This window comes from Myxocyprinus asiaticus, chromosome 7 (assembly GCF_019703515.2).
Source record: "Myxocyprinus asiaticus isolate MX2 ecotype Aquarium Trade chromosome 7, UBuf_Myxa_2, whole genome shotgun sequence".
Lineage (NCBI taxonomy): Eukaryota > Metazoa > Chordata > Actinopteri > Cypriniformes > Catostomidae > Myxocyprinus > Myxocyprinus asiaticus.
In genome coordinates this window covers 17,825,651-17,848,778 of record NC_059350.1, presented here as the reverse complement: position 1 = coordinate 17,848,778, position 23,128 = coordinate 17,825,651, and the positions used below count along the sequence as shown (strand labels likewise).

Genomic DNA, 23,128 nt, shown 5'->3' with positions numbered 1-23,128 from the left:
CCTAATAGGGACTTTTGACTGTATTGTTAAAATTGGACATTTGCTCATTACAAATGATAATCATATGAATCCATAATCATATGAATCATAAAAGACTCATTAAGCGGTTTAATCTAGACATTATGATCACTTCTCCTTATCTAAATGATACTTGATATCATAATAACTTACTGTTTCATGAAAACTTCACATCGAATGAAAATGGTGGACATATGGTGGGGAAGGGGAGTAACTATATCAAGATCTCATCAGTCAAAAGGAGGGACTAGGATGAAGCACTGTACTCTTTCTTTACCACATCATTTGATTCATCAATTTGGCTCATCGATCCATAAACGGGCTCGGCACTGCGTAGGCCATTGATGCAACGCAATGACTCAGTAAGCTCCTCTTCAAATGTTTGGTTGATAGTCTTTCAGCACAGCATGGAATCGAAGAGAGAGGAAAAAAAAAAAAAAACACAAAGCATGCATACTAATAAAATATAATGGCTCTCAACCTGCAGGATATCATGCTACACACATGCCTAATGATTGTGCATGAGTTTCATAACTTAAAAAAATAACAATATGAGATATTAAATGGATAGTTAACTCAAAAGGGAACATTTACTCACATTTACTCCTTTACTAACTTACCCTCATGTTGTTCCAAACCCATATGACTTTCTATTTTTTGTAAAACACAAATGGAGATGTTAGGCAGATGACAGCCAATGTCACCATTGACACCAATTGTATAAATATATATTCATTGTATATATACTTATATATATATATATATATATATATATATATATATAAGAAAAGCAGCCAATAAGTGCCCAACATAGTTTGTTTAGTCACAACATAATTCCCATAGTTCCATTTATGTAATTCCATAGTTTTGATGACTTTACTATTATTCTAAAATGTGAAAAAAAATTATAATAAAGAATGAAGTGTTTCAAAACTTTTGACCAGTAGTGTGTGTGTGTGTGTGTGTGTATATATATATATATATATTACACACACTTGCGGCCAAAAGTTTGGAATAATGTACAGATTTTGCTGTTTCGGAAGGAAATTGGTACTTTAATTCACCAAAGTGGCATTCAACTGATCTCAAATCAATATAGTCAGGACATTATTGATGTAAAAAAACAGCACCATCACTATTTGAAAAAAGTAATTTTTGTTCAAATCTAGACAGGTCCCATTTCCAGAAGCCATCACACCAACACCTAATCATTGAGTAATCATGCTAAATTGCTAATTTTGTACTAAATAAATCACTTGTCATTATATCAAACACTGCTGAAATCTATTTGGTTCATTAAATGAAGCTTAACATTGTCTTTTTTTTGTTGTTTTTTTTTTTTTTTTTTTTGCCACAGTATGGAATAGACTAGCATGTCTTAAGGCCAATATCAGGTCAAAAATGGCAAAAAATAAACAGCTTTCTCTAGAAACTTGTAAGTCAATCATTGTTTTAAGGAATGAAGGCTATACAATGCTTTAAATTGCCAAAAAACTGAAGATTTCATTAGTGACCGACCGATATACCATCCATTGTTTACAGAGCTGACTCTGAGCTGACGTGGTTCTGCAGACAGTGCGGAGTTAAGCGGTGTCTTCTCGGTATGTTGCTAACTAGTTTGTGAAATACATACTGGAAAGTTAATAAACAATGACCCCATCATATTCCCTTTTCAATACAACTAATATAACATTAACCCTGTCACTCATGTTTATCACATCTGTTTGCTATGTTAGCCAGCTATAATTTGTCAGTGTAGTCAGAAATGTAGCAGATTGAAAGGTAAACAAAAGAGCATCTTTTTGCAGCTCAGCAGACAATGGTGCGGTGGTAAATTGTGTCTGTTGAGTGTTGATTTCACGCTATGTTGTTACCTAGTTGGTGAGACGCAATGCTGGAAAGTAAATAAAGTCCATCTTTTACTCTCCGTGGCAACTAGCTTATAGCTAACTAGCTAACCACGTAGCTACTTTCATTGCTTGTCAGCTGAGTGGAAGCTAATGTGTAAACATGTATTCACCAAACTGTTTTGTTTAGGATTCACAGTTTGGTACCCCCTTCAACTGAACAATTCCAGTCGTTGCATTTATAAAATGTAATATTTAAAAGTCTGGTTTTCCACCGTTGAAAGGTTCCCCTGAACTTGTATTGCAGACTACGGTGTAACACCGCTGCCGCTGTTTTTCTCTTGTCTCAGCAGGTGTAAATGCTTCTTGTTTTACAACCTGGCAATAATTGACTGGCAGTATTAATATAGTCAGCATTTGACTGATACTAAACAGTACTGATGTTTATTTAGCTATTTATTTTATCTGAATTTATTCTTTATTTTAATGGTCAACATTTGACTGATACTAAACAGTACTTATGTTTATTTAGCTATTTTATTTGAAATTTTCTTTATTTTAATGGTCAGCAACTGACTGATACTAAACATACAGTACTGATGTTTATTTAGCTATTTATTGTATTTTTAGTTATTCTTTATTTTAGTGGTCAGCATTTGACTGATACCAAACAGTACTGATGTTTATTTAGCTATTTATTTTATTTTTATTTATTCTTTATTTAAATGGTCAGCAACTGACTGATACTGAACATACAGTACTGATGTTTATTAAGCTATTTATTGTGTTTTTATTTATTCTTTATTTTCTCAGTGTTCATTTCTAGAATTTGTTCACAATGTATAATAATAATGTCAAATATTCTTTGATAAAAATGTTTAAGAAAGCAGCCTACTGAGTACCTTTGCATAGTCATATCAGTGCATAATCGGTGAACAATCCACATAGAAAAGGTCTGTTTTCATTCCAGCTCAAAAATTAACTATACCGGCCACCATATCGGTAATCTGTGAATTTTCCCCCTCTAAAATCAGTATCGGTCTCAAAAATCCCATATCTGTCGGGCTCTAGATTTCATACAAAGGTGTACACTACAGTCTTCAAAGACAAAGGACAACTGGCTCTAACAAGGACAGAAAGAGATGTTGAAGGCCAGATGTACAACTAAACAAGAGGATAAGTACATCAGAGTCACTAGTTTGAGAAACAGATGCCTCACATATCCTCAGATGACAGCTTCATTGAATTCTACCTGCTCAACAACAGTTTCATGTACAACAGTAAAGAGAAGACTCAGGGGTGCAGGCCTTATGGGAAGAATTGCAAAGAAAAAGCCACTTTTGAAACAGAAAAAACAAAAAGGTTAGAGTGGGCAAAGAAACAGACATTGGACAACAGATAATTGGAAAAGAGTGTTATGGATCTTAACCCCATTGAGCTTTTGTGGGATCAGCTAGACTGTAGAGTGCGTGAGAAGTAACCGACAAGACAGCCATATCTATGGCAAGTGCTACAGGAAGCGTGGGGTGAAATGTCACCTGAGTATCTGGACAAACTGACAGCTAGAATGCCAAGGATCTGCAAAGCTGTCATTGCTGCACGTGGAGGATTTTTTGATGAGTGTGCTACTCTTTGAAGTAGTTTAAGAAGTTCAAATGGTAATAGTAATTTTTCACATTATTAATGTTCTGACTATACATTGTGATCAGTTGAATGCCACTTTGGTGAATAAAAGTAAACATTTCTTTCCATAAGAGCAAAATCTGTACATTATTCCAGACTTGTAAGGGTTCACTTACATTCTCTTCTTTTGTCTATCACAAAAAAAAAGAAAAGAAAAAAAAAAGTCATATGGGTTTTGAACAACATGAGGGTGACTAAATAATGAAAGAATTTTTAGTTTAGTGTGAAATATGTCTTTAAGCAGTAGGTGGTATTCAAAAAAGGATTGTACACAAGTACAAGCATATAAAAGAAATGAAACTGCATGAAAAATGTTCTTTATTGTGAAATCATATGGTTTCATCTGAAATATAATGCTGCAACCAAACAATGTTATTAATCTCTGGGGCTGAATTGCTTGCACGTCCATTTTCAAAATGCCATTTGAACTTAATACACATTGCACCTCTTATAAAAAAATAATAATAAAAAAAGCCTGAATATTCACATGGTTAAAGCTTACATCACTAAGTCAATAATCTTGCAACTCCACAGAGCCCGGGGAAATAATGTCCCTGCTCGCACGCAATATTAATTAACTCTGATGAGACAGTGTATAAACAGACTATAATGGCAATCTGATCTTTGTGCTGTTCAGCAAGCTTTAGCTTTGGAAATAAAAATGTTTGATTATAAAGTAGCTAGCTAGATATGCCATGGAGATGTATTAACTACTTTTCAACTCTAGGCGGCAGTGCTGCATATAGGACTAACAATCTTGGAGTCATACCATATAGTAGAATCATCTTAAAATTCCAGGTGGTTATTTCAATTCACATTTGAACACAAACAACCTTTGCACTGTATTAAATGCATAATCATTGCCAAATTAATTATAATTTGTGACCTTTTTACATCTAAACTCATCTAAGCTCTTCACGCATAGCATCATCTTGGGTTTCATCAGATCAACTCAACGTGCCTTCCAAAACATGCACATTCCATCAGTTAAACTGTCTGTGATAAGAGTATTCAGACTTTATCTGAGCCGAGTCCAGAAGGCAAAGAAACTCCATCAGTCTTTCAATCAGCACAACTAATCTGCTTCAGCTTCTGTCAATCCCAAAAGCAACAGATGTGACAGTCCCTCCTCATCCAGGGTAAATTCATTGTTTTAGTGTCTGTGTCGGTATCTTGTGCTCTGTCTTTCTTTTTTTTTTTTTTCATTTCACATTTCTCATTTGTTTCACTTTTATGGCTTCTTTTTGTTATGGTTGCAGTGCTGTTGCGCAAAAAAAAAAAAAAAAAAAAAAAAAAAACTTGTCAAGTGTTCTTGTTTGGTTAGTTAAGAAAAGTACAACTGACATGATTAAATAGGTGTTTTCCAATATTTTTCAAAGCAATAATATGCTCCAGAAACTCCAGAAATTAATTTGCATAAACGAGTTCTTATTACCATGACTTTGACCTGACTATTAACTCATATTCACCCATTTATCTTTAAGCTTCAAATACATGTGATTCAAAACATGTGTATACGAAAGACAATACAACAGCTACTTCATTTTCACTCATTTCAATTCCAATAGTGCTCATACAGTATTTTGTATAACATCACTGGAATGCTTCACTATTTTTGTTTGTTTACTCAGCAACACTTGATCCAGATTTGGCTTCTTTTGGAACTATTTTCATTGGCTGACAAACAAAAACAAAACAGCTGGCCCTATTATGTCTGACATGCCTGTTACTTGATATTAACCCATGGGCCATGGCCCAATCACAGCCATGCTGATATTCAGTACAACAGCACTCTTGCACATGTGATATGTGAAAAAACTGGAACAAACCAGGTTAGGCCTGGTAAAGACAACCACACATTAACAGTTGCATTCCTCAACACTTGCTTAGAAACTGTATTTGCTTTCCCATTCATGCTGTTGATAGATGATGAATTCAAAAGTCTCTAAACAGTGTTTGAGACTTCCCACTGAGATACTAAAGTGACACAAGAACACAATCTCATAAAAAAAGGTATTGTTTAAGGCACAAGGGCCGTCAATGGGGTGGCACCATTAAGGGGACCTTTTCTGTACCTCTATTTAAAATGCTTAACTTGTTTTGTGTACATAATGTACCTTAAGGAACTATTGTGTACCTTTAAAGGTACATTTGTATGTTTTGTTCCTCTAGGAACAAACAAAAATACCTTTTTGTCTCCTTAAGGGTACAAATATGTACCCAAAACAAGGATACCACTCTAGTGACGGCCTTGTACCTTAAACAGTACCCTTTTTTTCCTGAGTGTGCATGAAATGTATAATTTACAAAGTCTGCATAAATGTGAGTTCTCAAAAATGTGAGCTCTCATAACTCAAATCGAGCAGGTCTCACACATCACATTATTCCCCCATTTACTGTGAGCACAGTTCATACCTTGCTGGACTTATTTCTTCTCCGTCGCAACCGTAAGAGCTCCTTGTGTTGTCGTGAAACAAAGTTGACTGCGGCATACTCCAGCAGGGCAGAGAAGACAAAGAGCAAGCACACAGCCATCCAAATGTCAATGGCCTTGACATAGGACACCTATACGACAGAGACATACAAAAACTTTAGTACTCAGATGCTTTACTTAGCCTTGAGCACTTTCATTCCAGCCTGCATAACAGCCCAGCCTTATATTATTGAACGGCACAGGGATCGGTCTGATTTTATTCATTCATGAAAGACCATTATCCTTAAAGGGATAGTTCACTCAAAAATGAAAATTCTGCCATCATTTACTCACCCTCATTTTCTTCCAAACTCACATGCCTTTTTATCTTCCACTGAACACAAAAGCAGATGCAAGGCAGAATGTTAGCCTCAGTCACCATGACCTTTTATTGCATGGAAAAGAGATGCAATGAAAGTGAATAGTGACAAATGTTGTCATTCTGCCTAATATCTCAATTTGTGTTCCACAGAATAAAAAAAGTAATGAGATTTGAGAGTGAGTAAATTATGACAGAATTATCATTTTTGTGTGAACTATGCCTTTGACAATGTGCCTACTGAGTTATAAATCAGAGATAATTTTTTGCCAGGTGAAAAGCTTGTTTTCTGGAATGTGTAATTATGTTACATAAGTCGATGCTACATTTATGAGTTTTTAATATGCAACACACACTGTCCGCCTGCTTTCACACATGGATAAGCTTAACACATTCCACTATAGGCTGCATTAATAAATGATAACTAAGAATGAATGGAGGGAAAAAGGGATGCATAGCAGTGTTGGTGGAACTTACGCTTTAATGCTGATTTAAGACCAGTGATGCAGCATTTTTGTTCAAATTTTGTTTAACAAGGGTGCTGATCCTACATCAGTGGGAAGTCTTTTACTCTGAATGTAACGGTAACCAGCTGGTATGGGATAGCTGTGCAGTGTGTAAACAGGTTTAAATCCTGCTTGGGGTGGGTCAAGTAGGACCAGTGACATGAGCACACTCTGACCTTAGGTAAGGATGTCCTAGATCCAGAACTCTGCGTTGTCATGGTGAGCACTGTAGTGATTCCCAGGGCGACACGGGCAGGTGCGGCATCCATGTTGATCCAGAAAGAGACCCAGGAGAGGATGACAATGAGCAGGCTGGGAATGTACATCTGGATTAGGTAGTAGCCCATCTGTCTTTCCAGGTGAAAACGCACCTCGATGCATGTGAACTTGCCTAGCAGGAGGAGAAGGCATGTGAAAACCATCACAGAGGATTTATGGTACTACTGTTAGACCTGATAGGTGTTACGTGGTTACATTCTGGTTTTAATAGGAGCACTAATACAATTGCAAAAATACAGTCTCAGTAATACTGAAAAAAATAATATTATGTATAGAATGAGTGGCCAGGGATTTTGATTTTTGTTTTGCTTTGCTTTGCTTTTGGCAGTTCAATAAGGTAAGTTTGATAAAGTTCTTGAAAAGGTGTCATAAATCAGAAAATGTAATCTACATTTGCATCTCTTTGTGATTGGATGAAAATTACACTGATCATAATTAATTGTTGCATTCTTCTAATATTCATATATATTACAGTAATAATATCATAAATTCTTATTCATATTATTATTACAAAGATCACTTGATGAAACTAAATGAAGACATAAGGAATCCCAAATACCTGTTTTACATTTTCCATTACTAAAAAAGACTCTTTGTGATCATATAGTATCACTTAATCATGAAAATACTATATGAAAGTATAATTTGCTTCTGTCCAACATATGGCAAAACTATGTCACAAAATTAAATGATGGATTATTTAGTCAAATTTAAAAGCAGACATTGTTTGTAAATAGCCTAGAAAATATTAGGTTTATGCACACAATCCGCATGAAAGGTAGAGAGCACCTACTTATACAATCTGAGAGCTTTTAGCTGCAGTCTATTTTTTTTTCTCTGCTACTAAGCCTCCTCTCTCAAAACAAATTTCTTAGAGGCCTTCCTAAAAAGCAGGGAGACATCTTTCACTTTTTCTGTCTCTTTCATTCAAAAACTCCCTAGGAGATTTTCACTTTGTAATAAATCCATACTGGCTTACTCTCCAGCCAGAGTGCACTAGAGAGTACGGGAGAGAGAGAAAAAAAACACACTACAAAATAAACACATTATTAAACCCTGCTAAATCCTGCTATATCCAGCTAAATTCAATATGTGCTTAAACAAACAGTGGCATCTAAGGAGTGTCTTTACCACAGAAATGTAACTGGACTGTAACATACTCTCTCACACACTGACACAAATAAACAAACACACACTTCTACTCTCCTCAGAAGTCTGGGCTGGATGGAGCTGTCAACACTGTAGTTGAGGTGACCTGAAATAAAGCCTCTGAGAGACTAAGTGAAAGCAGCAGCAAGAGAAGTAAGAGGAAAAAGAGAATTAAAAAAAAAAAAAAAAAAAAAAGCAGACTTTGTTATGGAGCCTGTTGACATTTAAGGTTTACAGCTCAACACTGGGATGTGCTGCTGGCTAGAAGTCTGCAACCTGACCGGGAACCTGGTCAGTTTTTCAAGTAGGACTTTGGGTTCGGAATTAATGAAAAAACAAACAGGCCCACCGAACTTGTTTTGCGCACGCACTCTCTTAATCACAGACACGGGCGAACGGATGAGTTGGGGGCCGTTCATATCGAATGTGTTTTTGCATGTGTCTGCTCTGTTTTTCCATTGTTTTCTTATGTAAACAGATGTTGGATGAATGTCTTTGACTGTTGCATCGCATTTAGCTGTTTCTTCAGTGTCTTGCGCAGGACTGGCACATTTTTAGACACAGTGTAAAGTTAAAATAATACGTAAAGGTTCAAAAACGCTTGTCGAGACACCTGCGTTCTGTTTCATTCGTTGCGCTGCATCTAGATTGTTATAGCGCAGGTGTCACAAAGATTCTATGTTCTGAACAAGTTCAGGCTGCAAAGAGACTGTTACATAGAGACTGTTTTCATACTGTATTACAGTGCATCCGGAAAGTATTCACAGCACTTCACTTTTTCCACATGTTATGTTACAGCCTTATTCCAAAATGGATTAAATTCATTATTTTCCTCAAAATTCTACAAACAATACCCCATAATGACAACGTGAAAGAAGTTTGTTTGAAATCTTTGCAAATTTAAAAAAAATAAAAACGAAAAAAAAAAAAAAATCACATGTACATAAGTATTCACAGCCTTTGCTCAATACTTTGTTGAAGCACCTTTTGCACCAATTACAGCCTCAAGTCTTTTTGAGTATGATGCTACAAGCTTGGCACACCTATTTTTGGGCAGTTTCTCCCATTCTTCTTTGCAGGACCTCTCAAGCTCCATCAGGTTGGATGGGGAGCGTCGGTGCACAGCCATTTTCAGATCTCTCCAGAGATGTTCAATCGGGTTCAAGTCTGGGCTCTGGCTGGGCCACTCAAGGACATTCACAGAGTTGTCCCGTAGCCACTCCTTTGTTATCTTGGCTGTGTGCTTAGGGTCGTTGTCCTGTTGGAAGATGAACCTTCACCCCAGTCTGAGGTCCAGAGCGCACTGGAGCAGGTTTTCATCAAGGATGTCTCTGTACATTGCTGCATTCATCTTTCCCTCAATCCTGACTAGTCTCCCAGTTCCTGCTGCTGAAAAACATCTCCACAGCATGATGCTGCCACCACCATGCTTCACTGTAGGGATGGTATTGGCCAGGTGATGAGCGGTGCCTGGTTTCCTCCAGGCATGACGCTTGCCATTCAGGCCAAAGAGTTCAGTCTTTGTTTCTCATGGTCTGAGAGTCCTTCAGGTGCCTTTTGGCAAACTCCAGACGGGCTGTCATGTGCCTTTTACTGAGGAGTGGCTTCCGTCTGGCCACTCTACCATACAGGCCTGATTGGATCCCTGAGTGCTGCAGAGATGGCTGTTCTTCTGGAAGGTTCTCCGCTCTCCACAGAGAAACGCTGGAGCTCTGTCAGAGTGACCATCGGGTTCTTGGTCACCTCCCTGACTAAGGCCCTTCTCCCCCGATCGCTCAGTTTGGCCAGGCGGCCAGCTCTAGGAAGAGTCCTGGTGGTTCCAAACTTCTTCCATTTACAGATGATGGAGGCCACTGTGCTCATTGGGACCTTCAATGCTGCAGAAATTTTTCGGTACCCTTCCCCAGATCTGTGCCTTGATACAATCCAGTCTCGGAGGTCTACAAACAATTCCTTGGACTTCATGGCTTAGTTTGTGCTCTGACATGCACTGTTAACTGTGGGACCTTATATAGACAGGTGTGTGCCTTTCCAAATCATGTCCAATCAACTGAATTTACCACAGGTGGACTCCAATCAAGTTGTAGAAACATCTCAAGGATGATCAGTGGAAACAGGATGCACTTGAGTTCAATTTTGAGTGTCATGGCAAAGGCTGTGAATATTTATGTACATGTGAGTTTTTCGTTTTTTATTTTTAATAAATTTGCAAAGATTTCAAACAAACTTCTTTCACACTGTCATTATGGGGTATTGTTTGTAGAATTTTGAGGAAAATAATGAATTTAATCAATTTTGGAATAAGGCTGCAACATAACAAAATGTGGAAAAAGTGAAGCACTGTGAATACTTTCCAGATGCACTGTATACCAGATTGTTCTGCACCAAGCAATGTTTTAGCGCTTGATAAACTGTAAGACAAAGTTTTTATCCCTTCTGCTCTAGTGTACTGAGGGGCTGCCGTACTGATTACAGTTACAATACTGTTACGAATGTTGCCTAAATGCTTACATTAAAATACAGCTTATTGCAACAGTACTTGCTAGGAGAAGAAATTATAAAGACAGTGAGCGATTTCGGGTACGGGTCAGGTTCGGGTTTCATTTAAATGCACGTGCAGACCTCTACTGCTGGCCCAGCATATTCTGTTTAATTACAGTGCATTTGAGTAAACCCAGATTGCACAACCACACGCTGAAGTGTTTTTTTTTTTTTTTTCCATATTGTCTTAAAATGTTCATCTTATTTCAAGGATGAGTAATATTTTAAAACTGATGAGTTGGAAAATGATGGGAGATCATTAGGGGCAATCAGGTTATGAATATCACCCTCAGCTCATGTAGACTAATGGGCTCTGTAATCCATTTACGCCCTTGAGTTTCTCAGCCATAATGTCCCTCCCATACAAAAAATACAAAGGCAAGAGCTGAGGAGGATGATAATGGTATTTAATGTAAGCACTTGGAACAGAAAAGGTGCCCTTATCGAATTTAGCAGTGAATGTCAATCAATTCTGAGGATTATATGTATTAATCATTATAATTCTATAGCTCAGTTTGTTTTCAAACTGTAAATCTTCTATTTGTTTGTGCAACCCAAAGGATACTCCATCCTTTTTAAACCTTTTAATGCCAAAGACCCCCATCTAAGGTGATCCCCTTGTAAAGGACCCCTTTCCTAAAATAAAAAAGTCAGTATTCTCATGTATAAAGACCCATTTGTCCTCAAAATGCCCCTGAAAGTCCCCAGACCCCTGCTTTCACTGATGGGGTTGTTCTGCACTCACTGTACAATCTCAGGGATGAAAACGTGCTGCGACATCACTAAAGCTGTGCCATGTGGTTATTTCACATTCCACATGCATGACTCAACTGGCGAAGATGTGAAAATGTATGAGTGGGCAGAACTTCATGACAGAGCAGGAGGTCATATGTGGCAGGAAATGTGTGAGCAGCCATGCGGAAGGCACAATGTACATCTTGTCAGACTGGAGAGGGGAGATCACATTTAAAGGAGTGTTAATGAACCAGTGTTGAGAGAGAAAGTCATGGTGGTGATTAATGGATAATGTGATTGGTTTGAAGGGTTAGCTTCTATTGTGCCCCTGTGCCTCTTAATATGGAACCCATAAGGCCAAAGTGGGCTGTTTGTACGAGTAATGCGATTTTAAAAAAAAGGCCTATGGGTAGATTTGGGGAGTGGTGACTGCACATTCCATATATAATCACAGAGCATAGGTGTATAACTATGCAGTAGCTTCATAGTGGACATTTGCTTGCAGAGACATGTGTCTTTACCCAAAAGGGAGATATGGAATTTTTCAACTCACTTATCTTACAGATCCCATTCCACATGTAATACCAACAAAAACAAAGTGTAGTATATTTCACAGTGTGACAGTGTTGTGAAATATGTGGTCCGTCAGTGAACTGAAATATGCCATAGATCAAGCAATGAATTATTTATTCCATCTTAGGTAAATGCAAAGAGCAGTTTGGACACTAAGTGGTTTTCAATCAAGCGGGGACGCCTGCAGCAAATAAGCTACAAAAACAATGTATGCAGGCCAGACACTGAATGAAGCCCTCTAAAACTGCATTCAAACTGTAGAGAAAAATCAATCCATTCTATTTCACACACTTAACCAAGCAAACAATAACATACATGGAGAATGCAGTGACTTTACAGCAATATAGGGGAGACCGGGGCTATAGTTGTCACACTTTTTACTCTAGTGTGTATTTATCAGGGTCAATTCAAGTCAATTTCTGCAAAGCCAAATAACTTAAAGCCTTGGCTACAATAAGCTATTGAACATTTTCACTTTTATTGCCTAGGAGATTCATAGTTTATTGAACATACGTTGACCTCATGTGACAATTTGTCCCAATAGCAGTAATATAAAAAATATTAAAGCATTGGTTTGGTCAACAAAAATGTTAAATGTTTTGTAAAATGTTTTATAAATTTATGGCATTTAAAACACTTGACAGCCTGCTCCGATAAAAATGTGGCAAGCTGCTCCAACCTGATATTTATGAAAAATACCTTTGTCCGAAGCATAGCCTATTTAAGCCTTTCGGTAAAAATCTGCCTTCATAATATAGTCGACCCTTGCCTGAATGTATGCCAGTGTGGTTTGATTATGTTCACCTTTTTTTTTTTTTTACCAGAGAGCTTTACCATAAAATACGATGATAGTGAAAATTAACTTAGTAGGATACAATTCACAAAAATGATTGTCATTTGAGAGGGTTTTGAACTAGTTGTTTGAAACCAACATACAAAACCTCTGCTAGAAAAAGCAAAAATGTGCGCAATTGAACTTCAAATCTTTCCATTACTGAGATATAGCCCTTGTGACATCTTCCCTGTGTGACAACTACCCCAATGTTTCTATGATACTATTCTATATACAAATACTGTATGTAGAAAGAGAATATATGTTTGGTACTCTCTTTCTTGTTGTTTCTCCTTGCATGTAACTGTATAAATTGTGTAAAATGTCTGTTTTGGAGATAAGTAGACATAGCATTAAAGTGATAGTTCACCCAAAAATGACAATTCTATCATCTTTTACTCACTTTCATCCCATCCCAGATGTGTATTACTTTCTTTCTTCGGCATAACACAAACAAATATTTTTTAGAAGAATATCTCAGCTCTGTTGCTCCTTACAATGCAAGTGAATGATGACCAGACTTTTGAAACTCCAAAAAAAAAAAAAAAAAAAATCACATAAATGCAGAATAAATGTAATCCACAAGGCTCCAGTGGTTAAATCCATGTCTTCAGAAGTGACATGATAAGTGTGGGTGGGAAACATATCAATATTTAAGTCATTGTTTACTATAAATGTCCACTTTTTTGGAGATTGATAGTAAAAAAGGGACTTAAATATTGACCTGTTTCTCCATTTTTGGAGCTTCAAAGGTCTGGTCACCATTCACTTGCATTTTAAGGACCAACAGAGCTGAGATATTCATCTAAAAATCATTGCTTGTGTTGTTAGCAGGAAAAAAAAAAAGAAAGTTATACATATCTATGATGGCATGAGGGTGAATAAATGACAAGAGATTTAACATTTTTGGGTGAACTATCCGTATGTAAAATAGTATGGGCCCTAGTGGGTCGAGAAACTAAATCACAGCTCAGTGGGTAAAGTAATCTATTTTGACAGCTCTGATCACAGTAGTTATTTTGTCTGCTCTGATTGGATAGTTTAACAAATTTTCAGCACTTTAGTGCCTTGCTGGCCCAGATACATCAGCACTAAATTAACAAAACAGCAGAGTTCACCAAGCCTGCCTCTCCTGAAGCGTTATAAAAAGGTTTCTGTGTTACAGCTTTTAGGGTTGGGCCAGTGGCCTTTTCACAGGTGTATTTCTTTGGCAAGCAGCTTCATGTATAAACAGGATTAAGAAAGGTCAACAAAGCATTATGCAGTAACAACAAAGAATAGATTGCCAAAGAGGAAGTGAAATAAAAAGATTAAAAAGAACGTAAAAAGAAAAGGTAAATGGGTTCAAGCATTCTGAAATGTAAAAGAAAAATGTAAAAAGCCATTTAGACCTTGGTAGTTTGAAGTTGCTTTGTACTTTGTGCTGATGATTTATAAGTGAAATTAAAACTTTGAATGACATGGTTCATGTTCGTAATAAGAATGATTTTGCCTGAAATAAGACAAACTACATGAAATTATGGGCACATATATCACACAGTCCCCATGTAATTCTAACAGCTTCTCCCTCTGAGAAGGCAACCAGCTGAATACAGTGTTAGTGATTTTTGAAAACTATGTGCTACTTTTTAGTATGGTCTTTACAGACCAAAACTGGGCATGTTATCGTCACATAAAATAAATATATGTAAATGCTACATATTGCTGCGTATGATAAATAATGTCAATATATGAATAAGAGCTGCCGATGTTATATGCAGTATAGCCTATTTATATATTTTCCCTGGTTGCAATTATTTATGTAACCGGTTTGTGGTCTACTGATCCCTCTTGTTTTGTGAATTCTATAGCAAAATGTCCTTTCAAAATGTAGGCATTTAGCAGTTGTAAGTATGGATTTGTTAAGATTATGTCCTGTACCATCTACTCTCTGTTTAATACATATACGAAATGCGTTATCCATAAACTAAATAAACCCATAATACTTCAAACCTAGACACACATTTTGCTGACCTTTTATTTGGACATGAATCTCTTAACTCAATCAATATCACTATGCCTTATGTGTGCCAATATTGATTAAATTACTAAGTAAGATATTTGGTGGGAGTTCAGGGAATAACTGGACTGACATCTAGTTCCCTTTAGAAATTGACACGTCTCCCTGAACATACAGTCAGTGGTGCCTTCTGGATTTTTTATATGGGGTTGCCAGAGGGGAACAGTAAAATTTTGAGGGTGGCACACCAAAAAGTTTTCGTGCGTGTGTATATGTGTGTGTGTATATATATATATATATATAAGTAATATCACACTAGCACGAGTGCGATATGGCCCTACATCAGCACTGCTGTGATTCAGCCACAGGCCGAGTGTTATAGGCAATCACAGCAGTGCTGATTTAGGGCCATATTGCATGATATGTGATATTGCTTTACACAACAGTTCAATGAACAAGTAAATAAAATAAAAAAATAAAAATAGGAAAAACTGAGTACTGTCATAACACGCATTTGTGCATGGAACTACTTTCTTACGCCACGGATCAGAATCTGCCGTTGCTGGTTCAAAACAAATGATGCCTCTCAAAAACATCACTTTACCAATAGTATCACGGCTTGGGCTGTTTCTAACATGTTATTGGAGAAACATGGATATGTGTGTGTGCGTGTATGCGAGAGAGATGGATAGAGATATGGAACATGTGCGATCACCTGTTGACGATGCTGTAGTCTGTTAGTCAGTTTTCTGAAGATAATGTCATTTTGGTGAAATACATCCAATTTCTCAGTGGAAAAATAGCAGTCTAAGCAGGGGTATTCCTCCCTCTTTCATGGTAGCTGGTGCGTGAGAGTCTTTCACTATAGAAACCTCAATCTCCTCCGCCATTTTGAACAGTATTTCCTCTCCAATGCGGAAACTCCGGTAAGAGGTGCTGATGTAGGGCCATATAGCACGTTTGCGAGTGTGATATTGCTTATATACAAAAGTTCAATGATCAATAAATGTAAAAAAATGAGGTAAAACTGAGTACGGTCATAAAAACGCATTTGTGCTTGGAACTACTTTCTTACGCGACGGATCAGAATCTGCCATCGCTGGTTCAAACCAAATGATGCGTCCAAACCTTCGTTAGTAATTCAAAAATTTCACTTCAGAAATAGTATCACGGGGCTTGTGCTGTTTCTAACAAGTTATTGGATAAACAAGGATGGGTGGGTGGATGTGTGTGTGTGTGTGTGTGTGAGTGCATGCGAGAGAGAGAGACACGGAGCATGTGGGATCACCTGTTGCCACACCCAAGCAGAGATGCTGTCAGCTTTCTGAAGATCAGCTTTCTCAGTGGAAAAGTTGCCATCCAAGCGGAGGTATTTGTCTCTATTTTGCGGTAACCAGTGCGCAAGAGTCTCACTACAGAAACCGCAATGTCCTCTGCCATTTTAAACAGTGAGTCCACTCCAGTGTAGAAAGTCCGATAAAAGGTAAGCGCCTTCAGTTTGTGTAATTAATCAGTCTGTTGTGTCTCTCAGCTGTGATGAGCCGTAATGCTGAAGTTGTTTGTTTAAAGTGGTTTAAAGCTATTTCCTAGCTTTAGTAGTGATACAAGCGATCACGGAGTGTTGTATGTAAACACTGGCAGACGCGGATTCACTTCACGTCACTTAACTGGCTCATATTACACATAAAAATGATCTTTTGCCACCACCTGCTGGCTAACATATATAATGTCAAAAAAACAGAAATACATGTAAAAAAAGACAAACAGTAGCTCTCAGCACATAAGCACTGCTCTTACACTTTAGTTTAGAAAGGCATGAACACAAGCGGAGTGATACACACAGTGAAGCGTCGGAGTGCTGATGGTGTCAGACCATCATGGAATGTCTCTCGTCCAATCAGATTCGAGGACCGGAACTAACTGTTGTATAAATATATATATATATATATATATATATATATATATATATATATATATATATATATATATATACATATATATTGTCAACTTAGCAGTTAATATGTTTATAATTCAACAATTTTTTTTCAATAACTTGTGTAATATGCCTACTTTTCACAAACAAAGAGCAGCTTTACAGAGAATAAACAATATGATCACACAGGAAGTCAGCATGCTGTTTCAGAAAGTTCCAATACCGTAGGATAAGCAACAGTATGCCGACTCACTGACATGCTCCCATCAGACATATCTGGAACAGCTCAACAACAATAACTTTCCCTTTTGCATCAGTTGCATGGAAGACCACAGTTCAATCCCCAATCAAATGAGGAAGTAATCACGTTTGCATTAACAATCATGAGCATGATAAGGTGGTTGCGTTTTTGTCCCTAACATTGCATTTTGTCTCTACTAATGGTTAGAGTTAGACTAGGGTTTTGGTTGGGGGGTAGATTAAATAAAATAAGCATTTCTCTTCACTGTTTTACACCCTGTATCCACTGTTTTAGCATCCTGACTGGCTGCATCTCCGCCTGGTATGGCAATAACATCGCCCACAACCACAAAGCCCTGCAAAGGGTGGTGCGAACTGCCAGACACATCATCGGAGGTGAGCTTCCCTCCCTCCAGGACATATATACCAGGCGATGTGTGAAAAAAGCTCGGAGGATCATCAGAGACTCCAGCCACCCGAGCCATGGGCTGTTCTCACTGCTACCATCAGGCAGGTGGTATCTCAGCATCAGGACCCACACCAGCCGACTACATGATAGCTTCTTCCCCCAAGCAATCAGACTTTTGAACTCTTGATCTCCCACGATCAATACATCAGCACTGCACTTTATTACTCTTATATCTCACACTTGACTGTCATAAATTATATTATTATTATATTATATTCTCTCTTAACAACACACTGGCAGCTTACTATCAACCGACAGCCTGAATGTCAATACAGTACAATACAACCTACGGTACATTTTATATATACTATATATACTTTTTTTATTGTATAATGTGTATTCTATATTGTGTGTATTGTATACTGTACATTGAATGTTATTATTTGTATATTGTATTATGTGTAATCATGTGTATATTAGATTTTAAATTGTGTTGTGTCAATCTGATGTTTATTGTAAATTGGTATGTCTCATCACTGTCACGACTACTATGTTGCTCGGAACTGCACCCAAGAATTTCACACACTATTGCACTTGTGTATATGGTTGTGTGACAATAAAGTGATTTGATTTGATTCAGCTGAAAACAATTATGTCTTGAGGCGTGTGACCAGGGCAAAGTCCATGGGGAGTGGAGCCATGAGAGGCTCGAGGGGCGGAGCCATGGAACTTGGTGCACGGAGAGTAGCCAAAGACTCGAAGGGCCAGGGTGGAGCCGATGGCAGGGAGGACCAAGGTGGTGCTGGAGGCTCGAAGGAGCAAGGCGGAGCTGGGGGATTGGAAGACTGAGGTGGAGCCGGTGGGACTGAGGACCAAGGTGGAGCCGTAGGGAAGGAGGTCCCCAGTGGAGCTGACAGATCTGAGGGACGAGGCACAGCCAGAGGATCGGAGAGCCAAGGCAGAGCCAGGTGACCGACAGACCAAGGAGGAGCCAGAGGTACCCCGGCAAAGCCGACAGGCTGAAGGACCGCAGTGGAGCCGAGGGAACGCAGAGCTGAGGCAATGTCAAGGGACCGACAGGCCAAGGCGAAATCCAGGGCTCGGAGGGTCCAGGCACGGTCGGAGGGCTGAAAGTTCCCCTTGCCTGCTCAGGAGAACTAAGGGTGGGTATAAGGGTGGGAACCATCTCCAGGTCCAACTGCTCAGGTGTGGCTGTGACGTGGCATGGAGCAGGCTGAGGCGTTGCTGTGACGTGGCATGGAGCAGGCTGAGGCGTTGCTGTGACGTGGCACGGAGCAGGCTGAGGCGTTGCTGTGACGTGGCATGGTGCAGGCTGAGGTGCAAAAGATGGCGCTAGCTCAGCAACCATGACTAGGAACTCTGTTAAGTTAGACTCGGTCTCAATGATAGCGCGCCTCACAAGCGAGTGCGCGCAGTCTGTGCTGAACTGCCTGAAGTCATTCAGGCGGAAAACAGCAGTTCCACTGAAACACTTTCAGAGGCTCCTGGGGCATATGGCAACCTTGGCGGCGGTCACGCTGCTCGAGTTGATGCATATGAGACCACTTCAGCTCTGGCTTCAGACTCGAGTCCCGAGATGGGCATGGCGCCACGGCGCCTCTCTAGCAGACATCTGCAGAGCAGCGGGTTGGGCAACACACAATACCTTTGCAAGATTTTACAGTCTCCGGGATGAGCCGGTTTTGTCCCGTGTTTTGTCAGGTACGAACAGTTAAGTTTGGTAATACGGAACAGCTGGCCGGGTGTATCACTTGCGTATAGCGCCTTTCCCCTCTGTGATGCGAAGACGTGTGCTTCTTCTCCCATGCGAGTTCACGAACTGTGAACCCTGGATGTCCTTCCTCCCTAGCCCTGGGGCTCGCGAATTCGACGGAGGAATTCGCAGCCAGACCCACTATGAGTACTAATATGCCCTGTACTTGAATAGGTGCTCCACAGGTGCCGGTTACTCCGGTAACCCCCTGTGATGTATTTTCCGCGGTATGGTCTCCCTGTCAGCAGACCCGCATCTCCCTTGGGCAGGACCTACCACCGCGCCTCTTCCATGTGCGGCTAATGAGCCCACGTGATGTATTGCCACGTTACCTCTCCTCCGGGAAGGATGTGGTCTCTGCGGGGTCTTTTCCCCCAAAAGAATAGGAAAGGAAAAGAACACCTTCCCCGGCATGTGTAATAGCATTAGATGGCCCCAGCCGAATCTAATACACTGTGGAGAGAAAACAGATAGAAAAGGCAGTGGCTGGCGCCACCTGCTCCCATGCTAGTTACGTCGCTTCCCCCCCTCTGGGATGTGGGGAAATTCATGACGTCTTGTGGGGCGTTGGGGGAGGTTACGTGCAGAATGATGCACCTGCTATTACGCAAGCAGCAGCTTGCTTGCACCTGCATCAGCAGTTCTCGTAACATGGTCCAGCTGTTGTGGCATTTTTCTATAGGGACCCCTAGTGTCACTACATCGACACAACATTGAGTGAGTGACAGAAGGGGAACGTCTCGGTTACTGTTGTAACCTTCGTTCCCTGATGGAGGGAACGAGACGTTGTGTCCCTCTTGCCACAACGCGGTACTATCCGCTGAAATGGCCGGGACCTTGTCTTGGCTCCTCAGCACAAAACCTGAATGAGTGGTTGCGAGCCAGCTCCTTTTATACCCGTATGTCCAGGGGAGTGAAATCCAAATTCCACTCGCCAATTCTCATTGGCCTTTTCTCAAAGATTAGAGGTGTTTGGGACTCCCAAGGGTGACCCCTAGTGTCACTACATCGACACAACGTCTCATTCCCTCCATCAGGGAACGGAGGTTACAACGGTAACAGAGACGTTAATATCTGCATATTAATAGTGCTGAGGACATTTTTAGGAAACTGAAAAACAAGGCACAGTTTTCCGTGTTGAAGCACAGAAGGGATGCAGAAAGGATCAAGAAATTAAGAGGTTAAGGGAATGTAGGGGAAACATTGTGTACAACCTAAAACAAACATTCTATTTCTGTAAAGAACATTTTCCTGGAAAACCAAAAGCTTACCTTAAAGCTCTGTTCTGGGAATGTTCTGGAACTGGAAACCAAAAATTTTAAGTTGGGGAAACTTGCTAGATTATTAATAATAGGCTAATGGTCATAATTATGATGATGTAAACTCACTATCTTCATAAAGAGGCAATAGCATAATATTAGATTACTATAGCGTTGTCACGGGATGAAGCAGAGGCAGGACCAAAATGCAGATTAAAAACCAAAAGGACTTATTAATAGAGAAATAAACAAAAGCCAACATAAACTACCCCATAGAGGACAAACATAAAGTCGAGCGCTGAAAGCCAACTGAACCTGGGCTGAGGCAGACGTACGGGAAGCAGGACCGACCAGACCGACTAGGGACGGGAACCAGAGACGAGACCGACATGAACATGAAACAAGCACAAGAGGAACTGGCGTTGGACAGCACACATGAGGAGACTAAAATAGGGAGTTAAATCAAACAGGTTAATGGGCAGGGCAGTGTAACAAATGAACTAATAATGGGCAAACAAGGAGGTGGGGTATGACGCAAGACTGAGAGACACGCGGCAACACAGAAACAAAACAAAGCCATGTGCTCTCACAAGACACAAACACCCGAATGGCATGAGCGCACTTCGCCAAGACAATAAGGCAATATACGTTCATGCCAACCGACAGACAAGACGAGAGAATGCGTAGCATACAAACGCCACGCAATGCATGCAACAGACGACAAAATGAGACAGGATGCCTCTGCAAGGGTTCGGCCACACACAAACCCGACACCTCAGACTGAAGTGACCGAACCTCAGCACAACGTGAAGACAGCTCGTGACCCGGGCACGCAGTGCAACGCAAAGCGCGCCCATGGTCATGAGAGACAGACATAAACGATTGACGCGAGTGCATGCCGCCAAGATGACATAAGCACAATGCACTAACGGCAATAACAGACAAAACATGGAGCACGAGTGTCCGAATCGCAACACCAACTGAAACCGAACCAAACAGGGAAGTCAGGATCCAGACACCATGCTCCGAACATGAAACAAGAGACCAACTGAGGAGCGCACAGCAGGGAAATAACAACCGAAGCCGTGCGCTCACACAGAGACAGAAAATGAAACACAAGACAGACATAGAAGGATGATGTCACAGTCCTGTCACACAAAAACTCAGACTGACAGAGTGACAGGACCGTGACAAGCGTGGCCTTTAACATGATTGTTAACAATCACACTGACTGGCAGCTGCATTATAAGTGAGCACATAAGACTGGGCAAACAAAAGTAGCTGACTGTAAATGCGTTTCTACACGCTGCCGTTATCAGGAGCGCATAACAACGCGCATCTTAAATCATCAACAATTAGCAGATGAAGTTGTTTCCCATGATTGTAATTCCGGTCTTTATATATTTATACCACCTCTGTGCATTAAATAGTCTGTACGCACATTTTTATTGTAATCCATATGACGTTTCTCCACGTTGGGGACACAGATACACAGGGCCAGCACATGCCTCCTCCTCGGGATTGCCACCATTGTGTGTAATGACTTCCTGTATATGCACTATTGCAAAAACTGAAATATTTTTTGGTTTTAAATACAAAGAGACAAAATGGAAGGCAAAGTAATAGGACTGTTTGATCAATTCAAGTAGCCTACATCTGAGAGGGCTTATGAGTACTTAGTCTCTTAAGGTCCCACTTGACTGAATGGCATGTAAACACTATCCCAGAATTTTGATGAATAAAATCAATCTCAGTCTGTTTGTAAAAGAAGAAAACACTTCATTTTTTTATCCAAACAGCCTTTCCATGGCTCTTTCCAGGCTAGACAATCCAAGTTGGATGTTGTCCTATTTACTTCACTTCTGCATTTTTATGATTTGCAAACAATTTTTTTTATTATTATTTTTTTATGCAAGATAATGTCCTAATCATGGTGTCCTTTGAAACTTTACACTTTCTAAAAATTATCTGTTTCTATCACAGACTGTTTCAGGGCCACTTCAGACACCAGATGTTTTCTGTTTTCACACTTTTAGTGAACCCTGTCCCCTATTCGTTAAACAAGCATATAAACTCATCATAGTCTTGTCCTTTTTAAAAATCCTTTCTCAGAAATTCTCATGACATAGTGACTTGACCACTTATACTGCCATAAATTTTTCTTTCTTTTTTTTTTTTTCTCTTTTGTTTTTTGAAGATTACTTGCATCTATCTCCAAATCGGAGTTGTGCGGGCTTCAAGGCCTCTAAGCTGTATGTACGTGTGTGTGTGTGTGTGTGTGTGTGTTATGTAATTACCAGTCAGTCTCAGGCAATGTGCACTGACAGTGTTTTTGTCTCTCCCACCCTTGATGTTTACGTGTCACCCATGATAGGGCAAGGCGAGCACAATGGAGTGGATGCATAATTCAGAGACTGAGAGATACTGAGCGATAACAAGCTTTTTCAATTATCAGCTGATGAAAGCTTCTCCTTAACCTTGCTTCTGATTGAAGCAAGGTTGCAAGAACATTCTCCAAGATTTCTTTTCTCTCTTTCTCTTTCTGTCATTATATGGCAA

The 23,128-nt window shown here is 39.6% G+C and overlaps 1 protein-coding gene across 2 annotated transcripts in view; it reads right to left on the bottom strand.

The window, feature by feature from the left end:
• glra3 (glycine receptor, alpha 3) overlaps positions 1-23,128 on the bottom strand; it is a 91,800-nt gene that overhangs the window by 3,711 nt on the left and 64,961 nt on the right. The window contains exons 7-9 of one of the 2 annotated variants that reach the window (XM_051702954.1): positions 7,023-7,237; positions 5,964-6,113; positions 296-412 (exon numbers count right to left, since the gene is read on the bottom strand). In XM_051702954.1, coding sequence (XP_051558914.1) covers positions 296-412; positions 5,964-6,113; positions 7,023-7,237 — 482 coding nt within the window. The remainder of the gene's footprint in view (positions 1-295; positions 413-5,963; positions 6,114-7,022; positions 7,238-23,128) is intronic. The other variant, XM_051702953.1, reaches the window with a different exon arrangement.